Source organism: Chamaea fasciata, unplaced genomic scaffold, assembly GCF_029207755.1.
Source record: "Chamaea fasciata isolate MVZ Bird 193981 ecotype frontalis unplaced genomic scaffold, bChaFas1.0.hap1 SCAF_15, whole genome shotgun sequence".
Lineage (NCBI taxonomy): Eukaryota > Metazoa > Chordata > Aves > Passeriformes > Sylviidae > Chamaea > Chamaea fasciata.
The window spans coordinates 10,708,744-10,733,043 of NW_027094100.1; the positions used below are offsets into that span (position 1 = coordinate 10,708,744).

The 24,300-nt window shown below is 43.3% G+C and overlaps 1 protein-coding gene across 5 annotated transcripts in view; it reads left to right on the forward strand.

Moving 5' to 3' along the window:
* GRIA1 (glutamate ionotropic receptor AMPA type subunit 1) overlaps window positions 1–24,300 on the forward strand; it is a 120,428-nt gene that overhangs the window by 80,647 nt on the left and 15,481 nt on the right. For all 5 annotated transcript variants that reach the window (XR_010723192.1, XR_010723193.1, XM_066197509.1 and 2 more), the window contains exons 8-13: window positions 285–389; window positions 2,491–2,601; window positions 3,860–4,066; window positions 5,768–6,138; window positions 20,814–21,012; window positions 21,508–21,755. Coding sequence is in view for 3 of the 5 variants with exons in the window: in XM_066197509.1 (XP_066053606.1) it covers window positions 285–389; window positions 2,491–2,601; window positions 3,860–4,066; window positions 5,768–6,138; window positions 20,814–21,012; window positions 21,508–21,755 (1,241 nt within the window). In the remaining 2 variants the exon portion in view is untranslated. The remainder of the gene's footprint in view (window positions 1–284; window positions 390–2,490; window positions 2,602–3,859; window positions 4,067–5,767; window positions 6,139–20,813; window positions 21,013–21,507; window positions 21,756–24,300) is intronic.

Sequence of the window (24,300 nt, forward strand, 5' to 3'; positions counted from 1 at the left end):
GCTCTTAGGCTGTGCTATGTTTTAAGCCACTGAGTTTTAAGAGAAAGGGTTTTTAAATGAACGAGTTAGTTAAGAGGGTGGCTGTGCCCATGGCCAGGCATGCTGTAGAGAGTGAGCCTTAGTGAAATCCCAGTTTCAGGCAGATGTGCTGTCTCCCCTGCATGGAATTGAGAGTCAAGGCTGCACTCTGCACCCTTCTTCCCCTCCCCTCTCACTGCTGCTGAATCACCACTGCATGAGAAGATGACCAATTTGCTGTCTTCATTGATATTTATGTATTTAAGGTCCGTTTTGAAGGATTGTCTGGCAACGTTCAGTTTAACGAGAAAGGACGCAGGACCAACTACACCCTCCATGTCATTGAGATGAAGCACGATGGGATCAGAAAGGTAAAGTGGAGAGTGACCTGACATCCTGTGTCAGTTTACAGCCCATGTTTGACTGGCAGTGTGGTTGGGTCTTGATGGGCATTCCATTAATTTTCCTGTGGAAGTTTGTTTGTGGAGTCACAATAAGGGCATTCCCAGCTCTAGGCATGAGCAAGGCCAAGCACTAGGGAGGACTCGTAGTATATTGCTAAAAAAATACAACATTTGGAAGATGTTATCGAGAGCAACAAGGGTATCTCAGGTGTGGCAAAAATTTTCCAGGGTGCTAAAACTTGGTCAGCTCAACTTTGCTATTGGCGTGGTACATTGGTGCAGGCCCAGCTATAGGTCTGGCTTTGCCCTTCCGTTTTTCCAAGGATAAACAGAGGCAGAGCCAGGCAGAAGCTGTTTGCCCCAACCATTGTAAGTGAACTCTTTATGTTGACCTAATTCTGCTCTCCTTGAAGTGACAAAAGCTTTACCACTAACCACATCCCAATAGCTACACAGACCTTTGTGCTCTTCTGAAGTCTTGATCCCTTTCTGTATCCCAGGCTCTTTGAAAAATCTGGCCTTGTTCAGAGATGCCAAGCCCTTGAAACACTAATCCTTTTGAAAATCTGACTCTAGGTGCTTATGTCCCACTTTAGATACCATGTATTTGAAGAACAGAGGATAACTCAGTTATTCCTTGATAAAGAAGAGCAACTACATATTTTGGAAAGGGGCATTCTCTGCATCTCCTCAGTCCCCTGTAAGATAAAAAACTTGTTTGAAACTAAGAAAAATGTAAATAATGAAAGTTCCATATTTACAGCCCCTATGTCAAATTTATACTTACACCTGAGAGAAGCAGGTGAAAGATCAAAGGCCACCAGAGCCAAGGGAAAAAAGGCAAATTTTCTTTGACAAATAAAAGAAATGTCATTTTGAAGACGTACAAAGCAGTCTTTGTCCACTGCAAAGCATTCATAAGGGGACAAAGGCAGCATCATGCCCAGTTTGGTTCTCAACTTCAATAAGTTGGCAGAGAGTCTAGAGGAGATGAAATTGAGTGACTGAATGTCATGATTTTTCTACGTATTTACCATCAGAAATATTTGTTTGGAAGACATGTACATCACTGCCATGGTGCATATTGTATTTTAGATCCACCAGGGTAGAGGTGCAAAGCAAACATCCATGTGTTCACTTTGGTGCCCTAGGGCAGAGCTTTGAAAGCTCTTTCCTGACTTTCAGTTCTTTTTGTCATGCAATGGAGAATGATTAGAAGCCTGCATAGATTTTTTTTTCTCCTCAGCTGTTATGATCTCTAATCTGCCATCAGCAGGTTCCTGGTCATGCCCTGGTTAATACCTTTTCCCATTTACAGTGATAAGTAATTCCTTTCATATGAGCAGAGCTCGGGCAGCTTCATACTTACATGAGGTGATGGAAAACCTCTTATAAAATCAAACCCTCAGTGTGGATAACGTCAACCACGGACTTCCTAGAGATATTTTCTGGCACTCTACTTTACCTGCAAGGAGTGATAGAGCTGCCCAAATCCCTGATTATTATTAAGCAGAATTTAACCTTAGAGTTCTTCCCCTTACAAGTGTTCAGTTTATTCATAACCCCAAACTTTTTGACACTGGCTCAGGACTGGGAGGTGGGGGGGGTTCTGACTTGGTTTTTTGTCCTGTTGTCTCAAGATGCCCCAAATGTAAGTCCTATATTCATGCAGGCTTTCAGCTGCAGGAAAATTTTTCATCACCCTCTAGCACCTGCACCTGCAGCAGGCAACATCACCATTAGAATAATTTTTGGAAGTCACCCAGGAAAAGTGTGAACTCTTGTTGTAAGAATAGCAAGAATCCCCAGTATAAAGTGATAAGTGTTTTTGCATGCATACAAGCACTGTGCTACTCTAGCACACCACGCACATTATTATTTTCTGGCTGGAGGTACAGTGGGATGGGGAATTTCCCTGTGCCCCTTGGCAAAGACATGAAAAATCAGGAGACAAGATTTCTGGCTGGGTATGAACATGCAGAGAAGGCTGATCTGGCTTGGATGACCCTGTTACTGTATCTTGGTTAATATTCCAAAGACATATTAATCCTGGTTTTGTATTGGGCAGATTGGTTATTGGAATGAAGATGAGAAGCTGGTCCCAATAGCCGTAGATACTCAAAGTGGCAATGAGTCTACGAGCCTGCAGAACAGGACCTACATAGTCACAACTATCCTAGTAAGTGCCATGACTTCCATCCCAGCTCTCCCTCTCTCCCATCTCCCTGATGGGGAGGCTCTCTCTTCCCACTCGTGTGCCCTTCTTTGTATTATATCATTTTTATAATAGCAATAATAATAATAATAACAATAATAATAGCACTTACTGTTTCCTGCCAGCTCCATAAAGGTATCTGCAAATTGCTGTGGCTAATTAAGTAGGTATTAAAGAGCTCTCATGTTTAAGTGTAGAAAACACAAAAGATTATGACAAGATAGTAGAGGCATCAGCACAGGTAAATTAGGAACATTGTACCTGTGCTTTGTATTTATCCCACAGAATGGGGGCTGCAGTTTTGGGAAGGATAAGCTGTTTTGTTCAGAGAGGCTGAATCATTGCTTTAAAAGCAAATCTCCACTATAATCATGAAGGAATAATAGGTCCCCCACAATGTATGGTATCATGTATTATATCATTGTATACACTAATCCTGCAGAAACGTGAAATATTACTAATTTGTTTGTTGATTGCTTACTGGGAGTCTGCAGAGAAGACACAATACCCAAACTGAGTCAAGCGCTTTAAGGCTCTCTCCTGTCCAGCAGATTTGATTTTCCCTGAGCCCACACAGTCAGGCATGGCTTTAAAAACTCACAGCTCAGATACATTAAATACCCCTTGCAGAACTACACTGAAAGGTTTGTTGCCCAAATCCTGCCAGCTACTCCATTCCCCCTCAGGTCCATCACTGCAGGAGCTGCACACAGATTCTGCATGAATAAAAAAGAATATGCCACAATAAAAAAAAATCCAGACTTTGTACCTCCTAAAAGAATCCCGCGGTGTGTTGGCTGTGTCCCTTGGCACAGGAACACAAAGTTAGAGCTTTGCAGGGCAACCAGAAGCAGGTCTGCACCTCTGGAACAAGGAGTGGTGTCGCAATGGGACACAAAATAAAGATGATTGACTCCAGTCAGAAGGCAGTAGAAATCAGGAGGTTTTATTTACAATTTATTCAGACCTTTTATAACACGCTATGCTGAGAAGGCACGTTATTGGTCCATAGCACTGACATCTCTCCCACTGGCTAAGTAACTGCCAGCTAAGTAACAGCTGGCTCAGCTGTTGTTATGGGAAAGGAATATTGTTTACACAAGGTTGTTTGGGGAAGAAGAAAACTGTTGAAAAGTTTCCCTTGAGAAGAGCTAGCTCTTCTCAAGCTCAGAAAATATCGAGTCCACAGAGTGGGGCTCAATGTCACTCTTCTGTGTGCCAGGAGGACCCGTATGTGATGCTCAAGAAGAATGCCAACCAGTTTGAGGGCAACGAGAGGTACGAGGGCTACTGCGTGGAGCTGGCGGCCGAGATCGCCAAGCACGTGGGCTACCACTACCGGCTGGAGATCGTGCGCGACGGCAAGTACGGGGCGCGGGACCCCGACACCAAGACCTGGAATGGCATGGTGGGAGAGCTCGTCTATGGGGTGAGTTCCCCACCTCCACATTTAGCTCTTGCTACCTGAGGTCGCATTTGTAGTGGTTTGAAAGCAAAACCAGTGAGAGACTCAAAGTCAGAAATACAATTTAATAGGACGAAAAAAAAAAAAGGTAAAACAAAATAAATGCAATAATACAAAAGACCGCTGACAGAGTCAGAATACAACCTAAGCAGGGTGGTGGAAGCAGTCCAGATGAGGTGGTCTTCCTGAAGCAGTGATCCCATAGAAAGGTCTGGTAGCTCTTGTCCTCTGGGAATCCAGTAGGTAAGGGCTGCCTGTACTGTCCCAAATCCTGGATTATATCCAGGTGGTAATGCTTGGCTCCTCCCCCTGGGTGGAGCATCTCACAATGGGATGATATCTTTCTATGAGTTATGAAGTGGGTCCTTGATGGCCCATTAAACAGAGATAGCTCCCAGAGGGAGTTACCTATGAGTCATGCGGCAAGGCATTGTTGGACTATTAACAGAAGATAGCCCAGAGGGAGGGGGCCTGGGAAAACACTGCCCCACCTGGTTTCAAAAGCTCATGAAGATGGTGATAGAATAAATACTTTGTGCACATCCTACACTGCAACCCAGGACAGCGTTCAAGCCCCGGAGTTAGAAGCTGAGTCCTGCCCCCTCTCAGCCTGAGCTCTCCAGAGGGCTGCAGCTCAAACAATCAGCCCAAGTGAAATGTTTTAATTTAGGGAGAGACGGCACGTTCTTTGCCTATGGAAATGTCAAAACGTTTCCTTTCAACAGTTCCAAGATTCCTTTTTCTTTACATTTTTAGAAGAACAAGTATCGAAAGGTCACGCCTTCCCATGGGTAGAATCTCCAAATTTTACTCCATTTTATATTTGCATGGTAATGGCAGGATGAAGGAAGAAAAAGATTTCAAACCCTCAGCACATGAGTGGTGAATAGAAGGATGAGATTACTTTCTGTCCAGCCACTCATTTCCATCATCAGGGATGTACACCTGCGGCCTACACTTCTAAACCTGGTTTGGTCTGGTAGTTCATACTCTGTGAGGTTTAGGTCATCCCTCAGACAGAGGGGTCTGATTTCCCTTTCCCTACAAGGGAAATCATGCAGGGAGCACCAGTTCCCAAGTCCATGAGGGACTGTGTTACTGTGTTGGAGTGGGGATGATCTGTCTCCTGATGGTAGCACCGCTGTAAATGCTGCCGGCCATTTCAATGTGTTTCCCTCTCCATTTTCAAGATGGATTGCAAAATTAGTGGAGAGTGCATATCAGTGTTGCTGGAACACTCTTCCTCTTCTCCTGCATCAGTTATGCAATCAAAAAGCAGTTCCTGATGGAAGTAAACATCCTGACATCCTTTTTCAGGAGATTGGCCTTTCCTTGCCTCTTTTGATGTCTGGATGATAAAGCTCTTTTAGAGAAAATCATCTTCATCAGACTGTGACATCAGTGGATAAATCAGATGCGAAGAGCTTGGTGGCTGCAAAAAGAAAGCGCTCTGATTTCAAAACAGATCTGGTAATCAGTAGCGATAAAATGGAAATAATTCACCAATATTATGGGTTTCTCCTTTTTAACCTTTTTCTTGGAATTGGTTGTGTCTGATTTCTCCTGAGAGAGCGAGGTTAAACAGAGATCAAAGGATCATACACTGCAGTTAGTGGATACATTTTATTCCCAGTCTGTAAATCTCTTTTCTGTCTCCTTTTTCAGAGGGCGGATGTGGCTGTGGCACCGTTAACCATCACCCTGGTTCGAGAAGAAGTCATAGACTTTTCCAAACCATTCATGAGTTTAGGTATATCAATAATGATAAAAAAACCTCAAAAGTCCAAACCGGGAGTTTTTTCCTTTCTGGATCCTTTGGCTTATGAGATATGGATGTGCATTGTTTTTGCCTACATTGGAGTGAGCGTTGTCCTCTTCCTGGTGAGTCGCTTCAGCCCTTACGAGTGGCACACTGAGGAATTCGAGGAAGGACGGGAGCAGCCAGCTAATGACCAGACAAATGAGTTTGGGATATTCAACAGCCTCTGGTTCTCCCTAGGAGCTTTCATGCAGCAAGGATGTGATATTTCTCCAAGGTGGGTTTCCTTCCCAAATGAACCTTCTTCCAGTTCGCGTGGTTTAATCTTTCTGTGTGCTTTGAAGCTGAACAGGTTCTACTTTGACCTCCCTTCCTGAACCAAAGGGTAGTTTTGTGAATCAGTTACAAAATCAGAAAGGATCCAGATGTTCACACATCTCACAACTGTGAACTTGGGACCTCAAACTTGACACAATGAAAATACCATTTAATTTTTTCTTGGGGAGTTCTTTTGAGGGGATTTACAGAAATTATAACAAGCTTTTCTAAAGCTACTCAACTGCAAAAATTGGCAGTCATTTATTTTGTTGCTAGTAGAAATAAAATTATTCTAGCATTATAGGGAAGATAAAAACTTCCAGCAAGTAGGGAGAAATGATACAGTAGGTGCCCAGTGAAAGGTTACATGGTCTGTGTTAAACATTATGGAACACAATGAGTGGCTTAATTGTTACTGGCCTTTAAAAAGGTTAGAGAAAGACCAAGTTTCATCCTGCTTCCCATTGCAGCCAATAGTTCTACTGCCTGAAAGTTCAGTAGGACCCAACGTCCAAAGTGTTCCTAAAGGGACTTTTTGGTGAATGGCTCTTGTGATTTACTTAGATAATTTTTCCTTCCTTTTGGGGGCTTTGTCTCCCTCCTCTTCAATGGAAGTTTCATCCAGAAATATCTATCCTATGGGTGAAGACAGTGGGCAGAGGTTTGTTTCCAGCCTGCTGTGGTGGCATCAAAGCTCAGGGGATGAGAAGGAGGCACAGCTCCATCAACAAGTGGAGATAACTCCATGCAGCTCAGCACAGCTCCCCTGGGATGGGAGGGAAGACTGAGCACCAGCTTTTTGGCTATCAGATGCCAATTTATCCAAATGTTAATGAGCTTGTGATAGCAGGGAAATAACAGCCTGCAGGGCACTTTGATAGTGACAGCCTTTATGAATATGTCTTATTATCTGATCATTGATTAGTAGGAGGCCAGGCAGAGAATTCAGAAAGTCTTCCCAGCAGAGGGAATTTCAGCTTTATTGCTGTCTTGTAACCAGCCCCATGTGTTAGGACCAGGTTATTGTGATTTTCATTCCTATTGCTGTTTTTGTCATCATTATTATTATTTAGGAAAGAGAATGTCTTCCTTTGGGGTCATTTTGTAGGTGGTTACTGATCCAAGGAGGAGCAGGGAGAGGTGAAAAGCTGAGGATTTGAGGAATTGCAAATTTGGTAACTTTTTTAATAAAAGGTGTCAGGGAAAGATCAGTGGGTTTGATTCAGCTAACAAGATTTGCTCTAGCTAAATAACGTGCTTTGAATCACCATTTCAAAGTGTGGTTTTATTTTGCTTTGAAATGGAAAATGAGAATTATTCCATCATTGTTATTTTAATGTTGGTTGAGTTAATCATCCTGATAATGAAAATGACAATTTCATTGAGACCAATATTTTGCCATGGAACACAAGAGCAGTTTCTAACTGCTACAACTATTGGCCAGATGATAAAAACTTAAAAATTAAATTTGGGAATTATTATAACTCCCAGTACTCTGAGTGCAGCTCCTTGAGATGGTTGTAAGGGGAGAGGGACATTTCTGTGTGATGTGAAAGCCAGGAGGAAGCAGAAGAGTGAGAATTTCTGTAGGATGTTGTTGTGCAGAAAGGCTCTGACCACGCTCCGTATTTCACATGTATTTTTCACATGAACCCAGTACAGGATTTCTGTGACACATCACTTAGAAATGAACACTTGGTAGAATGACACTGTGGGCAGGTGGGGATATCTGCTCTATTCTAATATATTTCCTATGTAGTTGCTTCTAATCTTGTCGCTTCTATATCTCAGCATCTCCCCAGTAATGCATTAACCAACATAAATAGCTTCTGTTATACATCTGTTCTGTCATTCTCTCCCCAGCAGAAAGGAGCAAGTGCAGGGGTGTATTTTGGTTTTGTAGAGGTTTTTGGGTTGTTTATTTCAGTTTTGTTTTGGAAAGGAGCAGGGGAAATTTGTCTGGAGGTTTGTTTTTTTTCCAGAGCGTGCTTGTTTTAAGCGCATATGCCACTATGTATTTATCATTAAAAAAAAAGAGTAAGATCAAAACTGCAGACACATCACTCAGCACTGCGGGTGGTGAGGTTTGCAGAAATAACTTCCTCTTGTAAATGTGCATTCCTCAGTCTCAGACCAGTCCCCAGGGAACTTCAATGCCCCAAAGAGACAAAAATCTGCTTTTGAAGGAAAGTGTTGTCCTTTTTTTAAGGACAGTCTTACTAGGCAGAGCTTTAAACAGGATTTTAAATACACTGAGGACAACCTACCAAGGACTTTAAAGACACACTGTGAATTTGGTGACCTGTGGATGGCTGAGAGAGAGCAGAGCTGTGGGTTACCTGCTCACAGCCTCTTTGCAGGACGTCAGTTGGTATCCTTGGAGCTCTGAAGTCTTTATTTCTAGGCATCAGCTGGGTGAACGTGACAAAGGGCAGGCAGTAACCAGGCATGGAGAGTCCCAGCTGGAGCTGCTGGCAGTCTGTGTTGTGCCTTTGGATGCTGAAACATGAGCATGAGCAAGGAATCCATCCCTCTGAATCCACAAAGGGATGACTCCATGGTAAATGCATGGCTTCAAACCCAGGATGCTGCAAGCTCTGGGACGTTTCTCACTGGAACGTGCATCCACCTTCTGCACCACCACTGACCAGCGGTCCCACTGGGTGTGGAACAGTCCCTACCACATGGACTATTTGTCCTGGTTGAGGTGAGAGAGCCCCTGTTGTTGCCCTCAAAGCTTTCATAGCACGGGCTGATACCCAGCAGGGTCAGGGAGAAGCAAAAGCTCTGAGCTGTGCATAGCACCATACTGACAGGCAGGAATCAGTGAAGTCTGAAACGGGCCATAAGCCATTCGGTTTTGCAAAGTGCCACCTTAGTTTCAGAAAACGGTCATGAAATTGCAAAAGCACTCATTAAACATGAAATACAGACCCAGAAAGGAGCTTCTCAGAGCAGGCATCAGAGGTAATAAATAACCCACAGCCAATAGCGAGAGCCTGCAAAAAAAAAAAAAGTGAAGTAAATATGACTCACATTGTACCATTTTCAGAACTGTAATTGGATAAATTGTCTTCAGAGCTTAAAATAACTGCAGTGCGTAACAGCTGTGGGGAGTAGGACCTTGCTAAAGTCCAGCACATTGCTGCCATTCCTCACTTCGGATGTACCTGAGGCCTTTGAGAAGGAGACTGAGGGGAAGCTTGGGTTTCTCAACCTCCTCTTCAGCAAAACAAGGCATCAGAATTTTTCATGTTCTTTGTCGTTTTCTGCAAAATAAATATTTGACTGTTGTGAAAAGGATGGAAAAACAGTGGGCAAAGTAGCATCCCTTGTCGGCATCCTATCTCGATCTTCTATTTTTTGTTATCACAAAATGTGCTTCTTCATATGGTTGGAGCCCAAAAGAGACTTCTTGTATTTTGGAGACTATTAAATTTAATCCAGTTACTCTTCCTGTGACTCAGAAAATTTATGTTTGACTAAAATGAAATACACATGGTTAAAACATCTTCCAGAAAGGCATTTACTCTTCACTTGAAAACACCATGAGATAGAATAGACAGTTACTCTTAGCTGAGTTGACTGTAGGAATCCTGTCCCGTCTCAGGTTTGGCAGGTGCATAAATATCACAAAATATCACCTGGTGAATGCAGACATCCTTTGTGCCTTGCCAGAGGAAAATTAAGTAAAGATGTCAAAAAATTTGCCCAACTTCTTGGAGCGTTGCTTTATTGTTGAAACAAAAAGTAGACATATTTTGAATTCAGATCAAAATCTACTGTGAGTAGAAGGGAAATGCACACTCATATCATGGCACAGTAGGGTGTCATGTCATGACACCTGGACAACACAGCTTGAAATCACTCATAATAATCTGTCTCATTGAGAACAGAGCTGGAGATGTTGTGGCCAGCCTGTGCTGGGAGTGAAAAGGTGGATGAAGCTTTCATCCCATCTGTGTCTGTGAGAGAGCCAGGCTGGACAGGGGATGTTGTGGGAGCATCAGCAGGGCTGCATGAGCAGGGAGAGAGCCTCTGTGCTCCTCTCTGCAAGGCAGGACCACGGCTGGGAAACGCTGGGGTCACACCAGTGCGCCCCAAAGTCTGTGGGGTTTCATGTGTGCAAGGAGACTGGGCACAAGGTACAATCCACCCTCCAGCTGGCTTGGGATAGACAGTTGTCAGGGTCTTCACTCTCCTGCAGAGTCCAGACCCAGAGGCTTGGCAGGGTGCAGTGGACTGTGCCTGGCAGTGACCCCGGCTGGAGGGGCTGGCTGTGTAGAGCAGAGGGGTTTGCTGGCAGAGATGATGAATGATGCACTCCCAGGCAGGAAGGAGAGAGATAGATGCTGGCTGCTCTCCAGTCAATAGATATAATCTATTATTTATAGGCATCTTGTGGACGTGGTTATTTGTTTTTTGTGACATGGAAACAGTGCTCTGACTGATCCATACAGTGTGCTCATGCTCACTGCACTGCTCCTCAGGCTCTCTGCTGCACTCCATCAGAGTGGTTTGTCTGGGGAAGAGCAAACAAGGTATTTATTATGTACCTGTAATTAATGCTGAGCATTTTCCTCTGCTCTTTTTCCTGTTTATTTACATTTGTTTTTTAGCCCAATTGGAAAAAGTCACAGGAGACTTCAGATTCTGAAAGACAGCAGCACTTTTAAATTTCATCAAGATTTTCCCAATACCAAAAGGTTTTATCTGGTTTTTGGGCAAAAATCTAAATCAGAAATTGATTAGAACAAAAAAATGTTGTGGGAGTTTTTGGGTTTGTTTTTTTTTTTTTTTAGTGGAAGGTTCAATTTGGATTTTTTTCAAGGAAATTATTTCTGTTCCATCCTTTGTAAACTTACACTTGCAGGGTACTTACATATTTTGCTAAAAATTTAGCCTTAGAGAAATTAGAACCAGCTGCATTTAGCAATCAAAAGGAATTTAATTCCTTCCTGAAAAGAAGGCTGAGCAGGAGTATTTATCAGATGACTCTTCTTGATTTCAGTAAGCGTCTTCTCTGACACTCCGAGCATCTGCCTTGGAAATGGCCTCAAATTGCACTAGAGGAGGTTTAAAATAAAGTTTAAGAAAAATTTCTTCACTGGAATGGTGGTCAGGCATTGGAACAGGCTGCCCAGGGAAGTGGTGGAATTGCCATCCCTGGAAGTGTTCAAAATGTGTGTGCATCTGACACTTGGGGATGTGGTTTAATGGTGAATTTTAATGGCAGTGCTGTGGTAATGGTTGGACTTGATGATATCAGAGGGCTTTGCCAACCTTAGTGATTCTGTGGGGACAAAGCTCAGGTTCATTTATTTGTGGTGGTTTGCTTGAACTGGTGAGCTGACTTGCTTTGAGAACAAAAGTAGAGAAAATCAGGACTTCAACTTCTGGAAAAATTTCCTTGCCTTATAAAAGTGTATCAAATGATGTTGCAATTATCTCTACCTGGCGGAGTTAATTATGTCCAGGGAGAGCAAATTCAGGTCACAGGGTAACAGCAGCACTTGCAAATCACCAGGAACTGATGACCACACTTATTTCTAAAACGCACTTAACCATGGAAAGTGACTCACCAGAGGAACAGCTTGACAAATTGCACAATATCCAACTAAACAGTCCCCTTTGGAGTCTGTGCACTTCCATGGCAACCAGAGTGTGGCAGCCAGGGGAAAATGGAAATTCTTTTAAAATAGTCATCCTTGCTTATCTTTTTTTTTTTTTTCTTTTTTTTTCATTTGGGAAACTGCTGAAGGATACAGTGGACTCAGAAGTAGGAAATAGCCAACCGAAAAAGCATTGTTGGAAACATGCAATTTTTTCTGTAAAGAAAAAATTAGGTTTTGAATTTGCCCGTTCTGCCATCTGAAAATGTTTAAATGCTGCAGAGGTAATGAGTGCTTCCTCCACTGACCTGTAAGCTACTTCCTCAGGATGCTTTCCCTTTCAGGCATAATCTAATCACTCTCCCACAACTCTGACTTTGGGCCTTCAGCATTGAGGTTGCTGGGGGACAGCAAGAAATTTGCTGAAACTCCTCCCATTGAGTGACAGATTCACTAATCGTTCCACCAGCTGTGTTTAAAATAAGCCATCAAACACTTCATCTAAAAACAGATATATTAGCCTAAAAATACTTTTGCAATTTCTTTCTTCAGGACTAAATAAATGTTTCTCATGGTTTTTTGTTGAAAACAAAGTTGAAAATAGCAGGGGGGAAAGTGCATTTCCCTTTTTTTTTTGATATTGGGAAGTTTTATCTGAAAGAGAGAAGATTTGGAATAGAAATTAGGAAGAAATTCTTCCCTGTGAGTGTGGTGAGGCCCTGGCACAGGGTGCCCAGAGAAATTGTGGCTGCTCCACCCCTGGCAGTGTTCAAGATCAGGTTGGATGGGGCTTGGAGCAACCTGTGAAAGGTGTACTGTGGCAGAGGGTTGGAATGAAATGAACTTTAAGTTCCCTTTCAAACCACACCATTCTGTGTTCTCTGATATGGAACTGGAAGGTGCTGTTTGTGTTTCTAATGCTGGGCACTGACTCAGAATTGTGAGGAGCACTCAGATTTACAGGTCTGCATTCTGACACTCACATCCTTCACCCTGACTGCAGCAGGAGACTCTCAGAGCCTCCAGGGACCCCCTGTTATGCTGTACTCAGACTTGCTGATTTTCAGTCAGTAAGAGAAGCAGACTTTTTTCCATTTCCTTTCCTCTCAGTAACGAGTTATTCCTGAGCAGTCGGCTCAGCTGGGGTCTGCAGTCAGGACTGTGCATGGTTGTGTCTCTCTAATAGTTAGGTCGACTGCCAAGTGTTTTTGTCAAGGAATAAGGGTTTGTGAGGAGCTGAACAGCCTCCACCTCCCTCAGGTGGTGTCCTCTGCAAGGCTGCCTGTCACACACTGCTTTAATGTTGGCACTCCAAAAAAATATTGTAGCTAAGATGGGAAGTCCTGAGCATGTTTTCACAGGGAAGCCCTGCTTAAGTAACTCTTCCATATGCTGTACATTACTTTTATCAGCACTGAGATATCATGTGCACACTCACTGGATACACAATTGAATGAGCTTTGAACTCCTCAATTCAAATTTCTCTGGCTCACAAAACACAAACAGCATCCACAGCTGCTCTTTGCTGATATCACCCCCACAGCTGGCCTTCCACTGGGAGGCTCAGAGTTCTGCCTTTATTCCAATGGAATCTGGCATTTATTGGACCTATTCCGCTTTTGTCTCAGATTTCATTCCAAATACTTGTCCTTGTAACTGGGGAAACACCATTCCCCGTTTTCATGAAAAGCTCAGGAATGTGTTTGTTCACTGAGCAATGCCCATTGTAACACCCCAGGATGATGAGCAGGCAAAGATAAATTTGTTGAAATAGGACAGAGATACTGTGTTCTCCGTTGTGAAAGGCCTGAGGAAGCCAAGTACCTGGGAAAAGCAAAATGTGGGTCCTGCTAAGGAATTGGGGCAAAAATCCTTGTGTGCTTGGGCAGGGTCTGGAGTTGGAGAGGGCAGAAGGTGGTGTCACCTCTGAAGTCCTCTGTGCTGTCTTGGTCTTCCTCCCATTTTCACATGGATAAAAGGAGCAGCTGGAGAGCAGCTGATTCATATGCTCAGATGGCAGGAAAGGGCACCCAGCCCTTCCCTTAAACAGCAGCAGCACACTTGACGGCATTCAATCTATTTAATAAAATCATGCAGTAATTCTGATTAGTGCCTACCCAGAAGAGTTGCTGCTTACCCTCAGATCCAAAGGCTAAGCAGCAATAATCCAATCATGGTAATCATAACTTACTACTTTGATCTTCAGATAAAAGAGTCTATAGAAGTGCAAAAGTGTTACATCACCGTTATTTGGACAACTTCAAAGCATGTTTTATACACTAATGAATTCTCCCAACTCAGTCTGATGAGGAGTAATAGAAGGCGAGTGTGTGAACAGAGGAGTAGAAAGGAAGGAGATGAGTCCTCATATGGTGAAGGGAAAAAGCAATAAAATAAGCACTTGTACCCTGTGTATAGGTGTGAGACACGATGAAGAGTCCACGAGGGTCCAGCTGCAGGAGCCAAGTGCACAGGATGCTCTCCCATGGGAGGAATTTTCTCTTCTCTCATTTCTTGAAGCTTGCAATAAGAAGCAAAATCTTAGGCTCCAGAGAGGAAAACAGAGGGAGGGGGCAGATTTCATCTCACCAGTACTTCTGAAGCCTTAAAATTTTTTTTTTTTTAAATTCCCCAATGGATCATTGCAGGTGAAATAGGGGCAGCAGAAACACTGAACATGTTTTCCCTTCACAGTTTGGGAGTTTTAATGTTAAAAGACAGGCACACCTGTGCACATAAAGCTCTTCTAAAAACACTCTCTGGGGAGAGCAGATTCCTTCCTCACCGCTTCTACAAGAGATATAGCATGTGCCTGTACAAAAAAGAAAGGCTCACAACTGAAATTAGAGAAAGTCCAACTTGTGCGGTCTTGGTGAGGAGTCACATTTTAAATTAGAAATGAGAGAGAAAATGAAGGGACTATTTGGAAATATTGCCAGAGTGAATATCTTCCAGTGCAGAAAATACTCTCCTTCCAGAGCAAAGCCTTTTTCTCATCAGATTGGGAAATCTGACCAAAGACAGGAAAAAAAAATAAAGCGAAATGAACCTTGGAAGAAGTCTGAACTAGGTTATTGTAGCATTATTGCCCAGAACGCTCAGAAATTGAGCTCTCATGTGAGCAAATATAGATGGCTAAAGAGGATCTTGGAAAAATGAAGAACTGATGGCATATAATCCAAAACATATTAAATCTTTTGGGGGAAAAAAAAAAAAAAAAAAAAAAAAAAGAGCTTTTTGATCAAGTAGACTTTGAAGAAGAGACTGTGGGAGACCATACGGAATCCAGAAACTCAGTAAAGGACATTGGCACAATAGGCTGTTGTTCAAAAAGAAGATTGAGTGCTGTTAAATTTGGGGCCACCTGAGGTTGAGGAAGTTCCTGAATAATGAATCTCCTGGGGCTCGCCAGCAACTGCTTCTGACAAAATTTTTATGCTTGTCACCTTGTGAGTTTTTCTCAGAAAAGTGAACAAATGTCATCAGAGTGAGAAAAATACATGAAGAGACTTTTTTACAGTGAAATTTTTGCTCAAAGGCATGACAAGGGTTGGGGTTTTATTAGTTGTAGTGATAGCTGGCAAAACAGCAGAAGAGGGATGACTTTGCCTTTTTCTGGAGCTGCCAAGCAGCCCAAAGTGACCACGTGTCTCTCAGTAAATCACTATCTAAACATTTATCCCTTAAACCACCCTGCCTGCAGCACGAGAGGCACACTGTGCCTGTACTTCAGAGGATGATGGTGCCTTTCTTCAGATCTACCTCTCTGTCTTTCAGCTACACTCTTGCTTTTTCTTAGGGTTCTACCTCATCCCTCTATCCTGGCCCTGCGTTTGTACAGCTTTTAGCTGCCCTCTGGAAGAGCTGAGTGTATTATCCTGCATTTTTAGGGTTAAACATCTCATTTCAGCAGTCAGGGATGCTGCGCAGGGATGGCAGGACCCTCGAGTGAAGGATTTACTTCAGTCCTGCAGTTCAGCTCTGTTGGAGTATTTTCATGGGTCCTGCTGAAGTGGATGAGGGCTTGCTGCCCGTGTTTTATTGGCATCTAGTGCCTCCAACACCCCACTAGTTGAGCAGGTGAGCTGTGTTTGTTGAGTATCCACAGGCGTCATTTTGGGTCAGGTGAGGACACAGAAGGGCACAACCTGCAAAGTGCTGTGGAGTGCACACATCACCCCCTGCATGGCTGGGCCCATTTGATGCTGCCTCTGCCTGTTGGGTTTGAGGGTTTTCAGGAAGGGGAATTGGGCAAAGCAGCAGCTCAGAGGTAAATTCCACCTGGTGGCCAGTGCTTCAGGCCACCCAGCCAGGACAGGTTCATAAATGTGATTCATTCTCTTCTCCCACAGCTGGGAAGTAAATTAGAGAGATGAAGTAAGCTATCCAGGATCCCATAAAGTAGCAGGGCATCACAGAAGGCAGAAAAACACAGCTCCTGGATGCTAGTCCTCTGATTAGGCTTAGGCACCTCTTGCCTGTCAAAATGCTAAGTGAATGTCTGGAAAACAGCACGAAGCTGCTCCATGCAGTCATGCTTATACTTAGCACTGCAGTAATCCAAGGCCCAATGACTGGAGAACCACAAGTGGCATGATGCATTTCTGACTAAGCAGGAAAACTCATTTTAGAATGAGGTTTTGCCCATTAAAGGGAAATTGAAGGGGAAAAAAGTGCCAACATATTCTGCTAAAGAAGAGATGGAACAGTAGGAGAAGGAGCATACACTGCTGTCCAAAGCCATTAGCTTAAGCAGAAAGAAACAGTAAATAAACCATGATTTATAATTAACGCCTCACAGATATACATCCCCTGTTGAATCTGGGAGATTTTGTGTATTTGCAGAGATCACGTTCAGTTGATGCAATATTTACACCACAAGTATCCACAAGACCCCTTCATTTAGGCACTTCTGCTGGGATTTCATAATCCACACTGCCTCCTTCCAGCATGTTGGCTTTGGGGGGACAGATGGACTGGCAGGGTTTGCCTGAAATCACAAAAGCAGATCTCCAGCCCATATACAAAGTTAAGAAGCCCTAATTTTTTTTTTTCCTTTTCTTTTTAACAAGAATTAGAGAAAGAAAACCAGGACAGAGCCAGCATGGGACTCCCAATACCTGTGCACCCTCACCTTCCTTACCCTGCCTCCCTGGTTACTGTTACCCACAGGGAATCAAAATTTGCAGCTCTTAGCTTTGTAGAAAAGTTGTGAGAGGTGAAGAAAGAATTTGTACCTCTGGGAGAGATAAATGAGTATATCAGTGGAAAACATTCTTTCTTCTGTACTTGTAAGGGCTTTCCTGACACTGCATGTTAAAACCCAGCACTGCAGTCAGGACTCCAGACTCTTGTACCATGAGCTAGGATTCAATACTAAGTAAAAGCAAACTCATATGGCAAGAAAACTAGCAATGCAGCATGAACAGAGAAACTTGCATTATCATCCCTTGAACTTTGTGACAAACAGTTGTGAGCTCATTCAAAACTCTCCATGGCACAGCAGAGAGTAAGAGGATAAGAGCTCTGCAGTCTGTACTTGATGGATGCACCCAGAGCTGATCCCTGCTCCACAACCACAACTGGATTTCTTCCTTTGCCTTTTGATCAAATCAAGAGTTCATGTCAGGAGCAGAGGTAAAGTGGTGAGACCAACCATGCAAATGATCTGTGACACAGAGGAAAAGCAAAGCTCTTTACACTGACAGAGTTTAACATTGAAAATTTGCTTAAAATAAGAGCAAAACTGGTGCAAAATGTTTGCAATTAATCCACTACCAAGTCAGGTTTCAGACAGAACCATGGAATTGTCTGGATTAGTATCAAATTCACAGAATAGTGTTGGAGATCAGAGGCTCTGTGTGGGTAGAAGACCAAAAATGGGTTTGACCCACAATCAGTAGCACAAGCACAGAGGAGCTTTTCTTTCAACCGTTTTGCATAAATTCATTCAGCGACAAATATGTCAGTTGAGCAAGTGAGCCTTTATTAGACTTGAATTTAACAGCAAATCTGGGAAATCCTCCCAAAGCAACTATGGCTTCAGGATCCCAGATTTGCACTTCTAATTAAAACACTGTCACTTTAGGTGTAATTCTCCATAAGGAATGGATTTGGGGAGGGGGAAGGGAGAAGTGGGAGAGAACTGAGTTGGTGCTTGAACAGTTTTCCAATGAGGTTCACTCTGTATATTTTCTGATGATCTTGTTAATATTTTTTTTGCAAAAATGTATTGTTCTCTTCTAATAGATGGCAAAGCAGAGGCAAACTCCTGCTGGCTTTTTCTACCTTCCATGAGGGATAAGATCAAAGAGAAAATTGTTTCATCCATGATTGCATTTTGTTTTAAGAAATGAGATTACAGAGGCATGATTTTCTATTTCTGTATGAATCCGTCAATGCTAAGGCTAAAACATTAGAATAAATCTCTTCATAGGAACAAAGGGAAATTACAATTCCTTTCTGTGTTCAGCTGGCAAAATGCAGTTTCTTTTGCAAGGAAAGGTTTTTAAAAAGTCATGTAAGTAAAAAAATCAAAATTATTACTTTCATCTTGGCCATCTGCAGTATTTTTATTGGGCAGATTTAAAATAGAACATTTCAGAATTATCTTTTAAATTATATATGCAGTAGGTAAGGATATAATGTACTATAAAAGCTGCAAGAAAATTATTTGTAATGAGAAAGCAGAAACAAAATTGTTTACCATGTTAAAATTATACCATTTAGCCTTTCAGAAATTAAACTATAACTAATAGCGAAAGGCAAAGTTTGAACAGACCCAAAACAACCATTTTCAGAGTGCTACTTTTAGAGGACATTTGCAACCGTTATCTTTGCATTCCTAATGAGAATATTAAGGTTTTATTTACAATTTCAGAGTGTTCCACGGTCCTGAAAACTTGGTTCCCAGCCAGCTTGAATTTTAAGTAGATTGTGCACTGTGGATAATGAGGGCAGAGTATTTACTACTTACTCCTGCAAGGGTAATGATGGGAAGGAGTATCCTGTTCTTGCCAGTTCTGGGAGGCACAAGCAGGATCCCAAGCCAGGGAGAAGAGTGGGGGTATGTGTGTTATTTTACATAACACAGGCAGGGATAGACAAAGAAATCAAGATATTTTAATTTGGGTTGTGTAGGAAAGAGGAGTCTAGGTGCAGAAGAAACAACACAGGTTGAAAAAAAAGTACAGTCTGGTCTACTTAGATATTTTACCCCTTTTGGCACCCCATTCATGAAAGCCTCTAACACTCTTACTCTTGCTTATCTTAGTCCCTCCTCATGCCATGACCAGCACCAGCAGGAGAGACAGCCAAGATGAAGCCAGTCTGTGATGGACACATGAATCCTGTCTGCATCCTTCTGTCTCCTTGGGGAGAGAAACAGCCCCTTCTCCCTCTTCCCCCAGCCCTCCCTGTTACCTTCCAGGCTCAACACCCCAAAGTTACTTTTCCATGCTGTCAGTGCCAGGTGTGAAGCTGGGAAGCACAGGCCCTCTGCAGCTGAGGGCAGGCAGCCCCCTGGGATTAGCTGCTGGTGGATATCACCAGGATGTGAGGGTCTGGAGGCAGGAATCGGGCTGAAGGGACTGAAATGAGTCACAGAAATATCCCAGCTTCATCAGGAAGGAGAGGCTGTATAATTTGCAGCTGGAGATGAATGTGATTATTTGCCATGCAAATGGATTTTGCCAGCTCAAAGTGGCCTTCATCACCGAGATTGTTGTATTTGACACTATCTGGTTTGACACTATCTGACACTTTTGTTTAATGGCTCTGTGCCTTTTCTGAGTGCTTCCTTCCCTGAGCACACATCATCCAGACTAATTTTCTTCCTCTTCCTCATCAATCTGAAGATGTGTGAGTTGAATCTATAGCTGCCTCCCTCCCCAGTCCCTCTCCAGATACGAAACAAATGGTACAGCTGTATGTGCTGACAGTCCTGCAGGCTGAGGGTTCTCTGCAGATGGGATGCAAGATGCTCACATTTATCTCACCCAACTTTAGCCCTTCACTGGACTGGGATATCTCTGTTAGCATCCCATAAACCATATTTCTGCAGAGTGACTCAGATCAGCAGAAAGACAATGCTGAAACACAGTCCCCCATGGAGAAATAAATGGTGTTTCTCACAGGCAGGTCCTCCTTACTCAGGCAATCTGGCTTTATCAAACAGCATTGTATGTTCTCTTCTGTCTGGGACAGTGCTCTGCATCTAGAGAAGGAGCGTATAAATAATTTAGACAGAATGCCTGAATGCTGACATCATTCTAAAATCGTCTTCCACTCTTAAAAATTATTTGAAAAGATTTTAATATTAATGCCTGCTTGACTTATTTGCCTCTATAGCTATCGAATGGTTACAGTTAATTGGCTATTTGATTGCAGACAGTACAAAACACCTAGATTTGAAAGCATTATTATGAACATCTTGTCTAACCATCTGCTGAATACAAAAGAGAGAATGTCAGTAGGCAAATTATTCATTAAGACCATAACTCCTCTCTGAGCTTCAATATGTCTCACAGAAAAACACAGGGGTTGTTTTTTTAAACTACAGGTGATGGAGGAGCTCACCAAAAGATCACAGCTGGGCTGTGTGTCTGGTCTGGTTCCGTGCTGGTACTCCTTCCTGCCAGGGGTATATGGTACAACAGAGACCTTGACAGAACCATTGTTGATGGGCATTGCCCCCTGCCCAGCTAAACTTTCTCATCATTATCTCCATGTCTTATTATTAATATTATACTCTGAAAGGAATTGAAAATCAAAGCAAATTCTTTCCGTTTATTGTAGAAATTGGCCAAATTTTTTTTCACTGTGAATTTTTTTCATCCCTACTCTAATTACATCGACACCTATAAAAGTAAATTAGGAACTGAGACAGACTTCTGGCTTCCTTGGAAGCAGCTGGAGAGGGTGACTGTGGGTAAATGACCATGTAAATGATGGGCCTGCAAGAGCAAGCTGCACCTTCTAGACCTTCACCCTGCTCCTGTCTGACTCTCCCCTCTGTGCCCAGGTCTCTCTCCGGCCGCATAGTTGGTGGCGTCTGGTGGTTCTTCACCTTGATCATCATCTCCTCCTACACAGCTAACCTGGCTGCCTTCCTCACCGTGGAGAGGATGGTGTCCCCCATCGAGAGCGCAGAGGACTTGGCCAAGCAGACCGAAATCGCCTATGGCACCCTGGAAGCTGGCTCCACTAAAGAATTTTTTAGGGTAAAAAGGAAACTTTAATACAAACATTTTTCTTAGCTTCTTGTTTGACAAGCCCTCCAGATCTGTCCTCTCTCATCCTCAGTTTAGGTCTGGGGTTTTTTTCCCTTGCTTCCCCTCACCATGTTACAGTCTGCCAGAAGACTGGCAGTGACTCCAGTGCATGTGATATTCTGTAGTTGTGATCACAAATATGGAATATCCGTGTGATTCCCCATGTTACCAAGGAGCTTCTCTGAGCAACTCCAAATGAAACCGCCTCCAGATTTCCAGCTTGGTTTGCCCTTGGTTTGAGCAGCAAAATCACTCCTTACATAAATATGGGCCAGAAAATCAGGGATTGATCTGGGCCCTGGTACAGAAGTGGTAACATCCTGTTACCCCTTTTGGCTTCCTTGGCGCGTTTGATGTGTGGGTGTGTTCAGTCCAAGCTGGAAATCTCAGGGGGCACCCAAACCTCTGTTAACGCTTCTGTTGGGTTTCTGCTGTCCTACGCAGCGATCCAAAATAGCAGTGTTTGAGAAGATGTGGACATACATGAAGTCAGCCGAGCCCTCCGTTTTTGTGAGGACGACGGAAGAGGGGATGATCCGGGTGAGGAAGTCCAAAGGGAAGTATGCATACCTCTTGGAGTCCACCATGAATGAGTACATCGAGCAGAGGAAGCCCTGCGACACCATGAAGGTGGGAGGTAACTTGGACTCCAAAGGCTATGGCATTGCAACGCCAAAGGGGTCTGCGCTGAGGTAAGTAGCTTGGATTTGCTTCCTTCTGCCAAACCACCCAGCAAATCAATGTATGCACACAGTCCAATCTCCATCGCCATGTTAACCACGAAAGCTTGGGGCGAGGAGGTGGGGGAGGTGGAGGAAAAGGGGGTGACCACTCAGTAGGATGTGCAGGGAAGTAAAATGCCCTGCTCCCACTGAGCAGCAACGGGAGTGTCTAATTCTTCAAGCCTTGCATTTGGAAACTGGATCCTGGCTGATCCACTTGCTATGAATGTGTCTGCTGTATGAGGTGATGGCAGGGGGCTGCTGTGGTGTAACCATTGGTTTCACAGAGCTTTATCCGGAAGAGACGCTCATCCTGTGCCATGTGAACTGCACAGCTTTGCAGAGTATGGGATTACCCTGGCTTGGATCCATGCTTGCAGAGGGAGTTCTCATGGGGAAAGCATTTTGGTGTTTCCTAAAATGAAATGCTGGTTGAAAGAGGTGGGAAGTCCATTTTGAAAAGCCCTGCAAAGGGTGCGCATTTTCATTCCCTGAGTCAATTCAGATCCCAGCAAGCACCAAATTTATAGCAAGTCCAAAGAGGTACAAACACTGCATTCCTGAGCCCAGACCTGCGGCTGCCACATGCCTTTGCCTACTGGCCTGTGAACTGCCTTCAGAGACCTTCCTTTAAAAAGAACTCCTCCTTAAGGGCACAAACCCAGGCCTGAATTAGTAGCAGAGTGGGCACTGCATACAGCCACCCTCCCAGACATGAGCATCCATCATGAAAACTCACCTGCTCAGAACAGCATTGCCACAGTCCACAGGCTGGTATTGTGATCTTGGACACATCAGAAGTGTGGTTCCTTTTGGCAGCAGTCATGTCAGTTCCTCATGTTATGATCATGAGGAACATGAGTTGTAATGGTTTAATAAACCATTAGATTACCAAAGCCAACCATTAGATTACCGAACCATTAGATCTCAGGATCCGTAGTGTTAAGTAATCAGAATGATACCCCAATGTGTTTAATTAATTACTGAGTTATTTATTAATGAAAGAATAGTGACCAGAAGTCTATGTGTGGCCTTGTAGTTGTTTGCTACCATAACCCAATGCAGAGACATTTAATCCATGATCTCTGGATTTCTAGAAACCAGATTATGACCGGATGACTATTTGTGGAAGGATCTGTCTGGTCAGCGCCCAAGCCAAAACCAGCCCAAAGAATCAAAGGTGTATCAACTGGTAGTGGACAAGACCCAAGGATTTTGATTTACTACAGTTCTTAGGTCAGCTCACACTCAATTCAGCACTTCCCATATCAGCAGTATCCTTAGAGAAGCTGATGTGACCCTCTGCAGATGCCAACCTGCACCACCTGTGCACATGGTCCAGAAGGCAATTCTTGCATCCAGTGCAGTTCAGGCTCTGAAATGACTCAGGTTCCTCCAGCTCAAGGTGGGCATATTCTCACAGCTTTGAGATGCTTTCTGTTGCACACTTTCCAGTGTTTGTTTTCAGTCTTGCAAATATGGAAATTAGTATACAGGGCTGATTCCATTTAATTAATAATTTATTTAAACATCAATCTTGTATCCTAATTATGATATTTTAAAAACAAACAAACAAACAGGAACATCCTACCTGTCTTGTAATTTTTGGCATGTGAAAGAGCCATTTTTCATACTTCCAAGAAAAATAAACCACAAGAAAGAAAATCACATCAATCCTTTTACTTTTGCAACTCCGAACATCCCTCTGCTAGGCATGACTCCAAAAATTTCTAACATTTCTTTCTGTTTCCTCTTTTTCATCCTGGCTGCATGTAGAACAAATTTCTTATGGGCCTAATGGCAAAGGAGGAATGCTTGATTTTCCATTCGATGGTGTTTCTTTGGAACAGTTCCTGTCCACTTTTTGTCCCATTGTGTCTGTTTTGTTCCTGTTGTTTTAACTGTTCTAATCTCAGTAGTTCCCTACAGTCCTCATGTAGTGTCTGTTTTCCCCCTGGGGTCCTGCACGTGAGAGGTTGCCCTGAGCAAGGTGATGTTCATGAGGCGTCTGTCCAGCACGGTCATCCTGTCTCTCTCTCAGTCTCCATCTTCACTCACTTCCATCCACAGAGTAAAAGCTCTGAGCCAGGATTGCAGGAGGTTTGTGACCCAGGTCTGTCTTGTATCAGGTGTGTTTTAGAAGCTGGGCATTGTAGCCAGACCAGTTTTCCTGTGTTTAGGATAGCTGGTTAGGAAAGAATCCTAGAGACAAACTACAGGAGTGCTCACCATATATTTCTCTTGCTTCTACATGGGCAAACAATGCCAAGATGTTGCTACAGAAGAATGAAAACAAGGTTGATAATCCAGAAATAATTCTACATGTGGTAGTAGGTGCAAACAGTCCTTTCAGAAGATCAGTTTGGTCTCCTGCTAGAAGAAACTACTTCTTCCTTCTAGGTGAATCTGGCTTTGAATATCTTTTGGCCTCCAGATGTAAAAAGTTAGGCATGTCTGAGAAGGGCAGTAATGGGAGGGCAGAAATTTCACCTTTCAACACCGGTGAGTTCAAGCT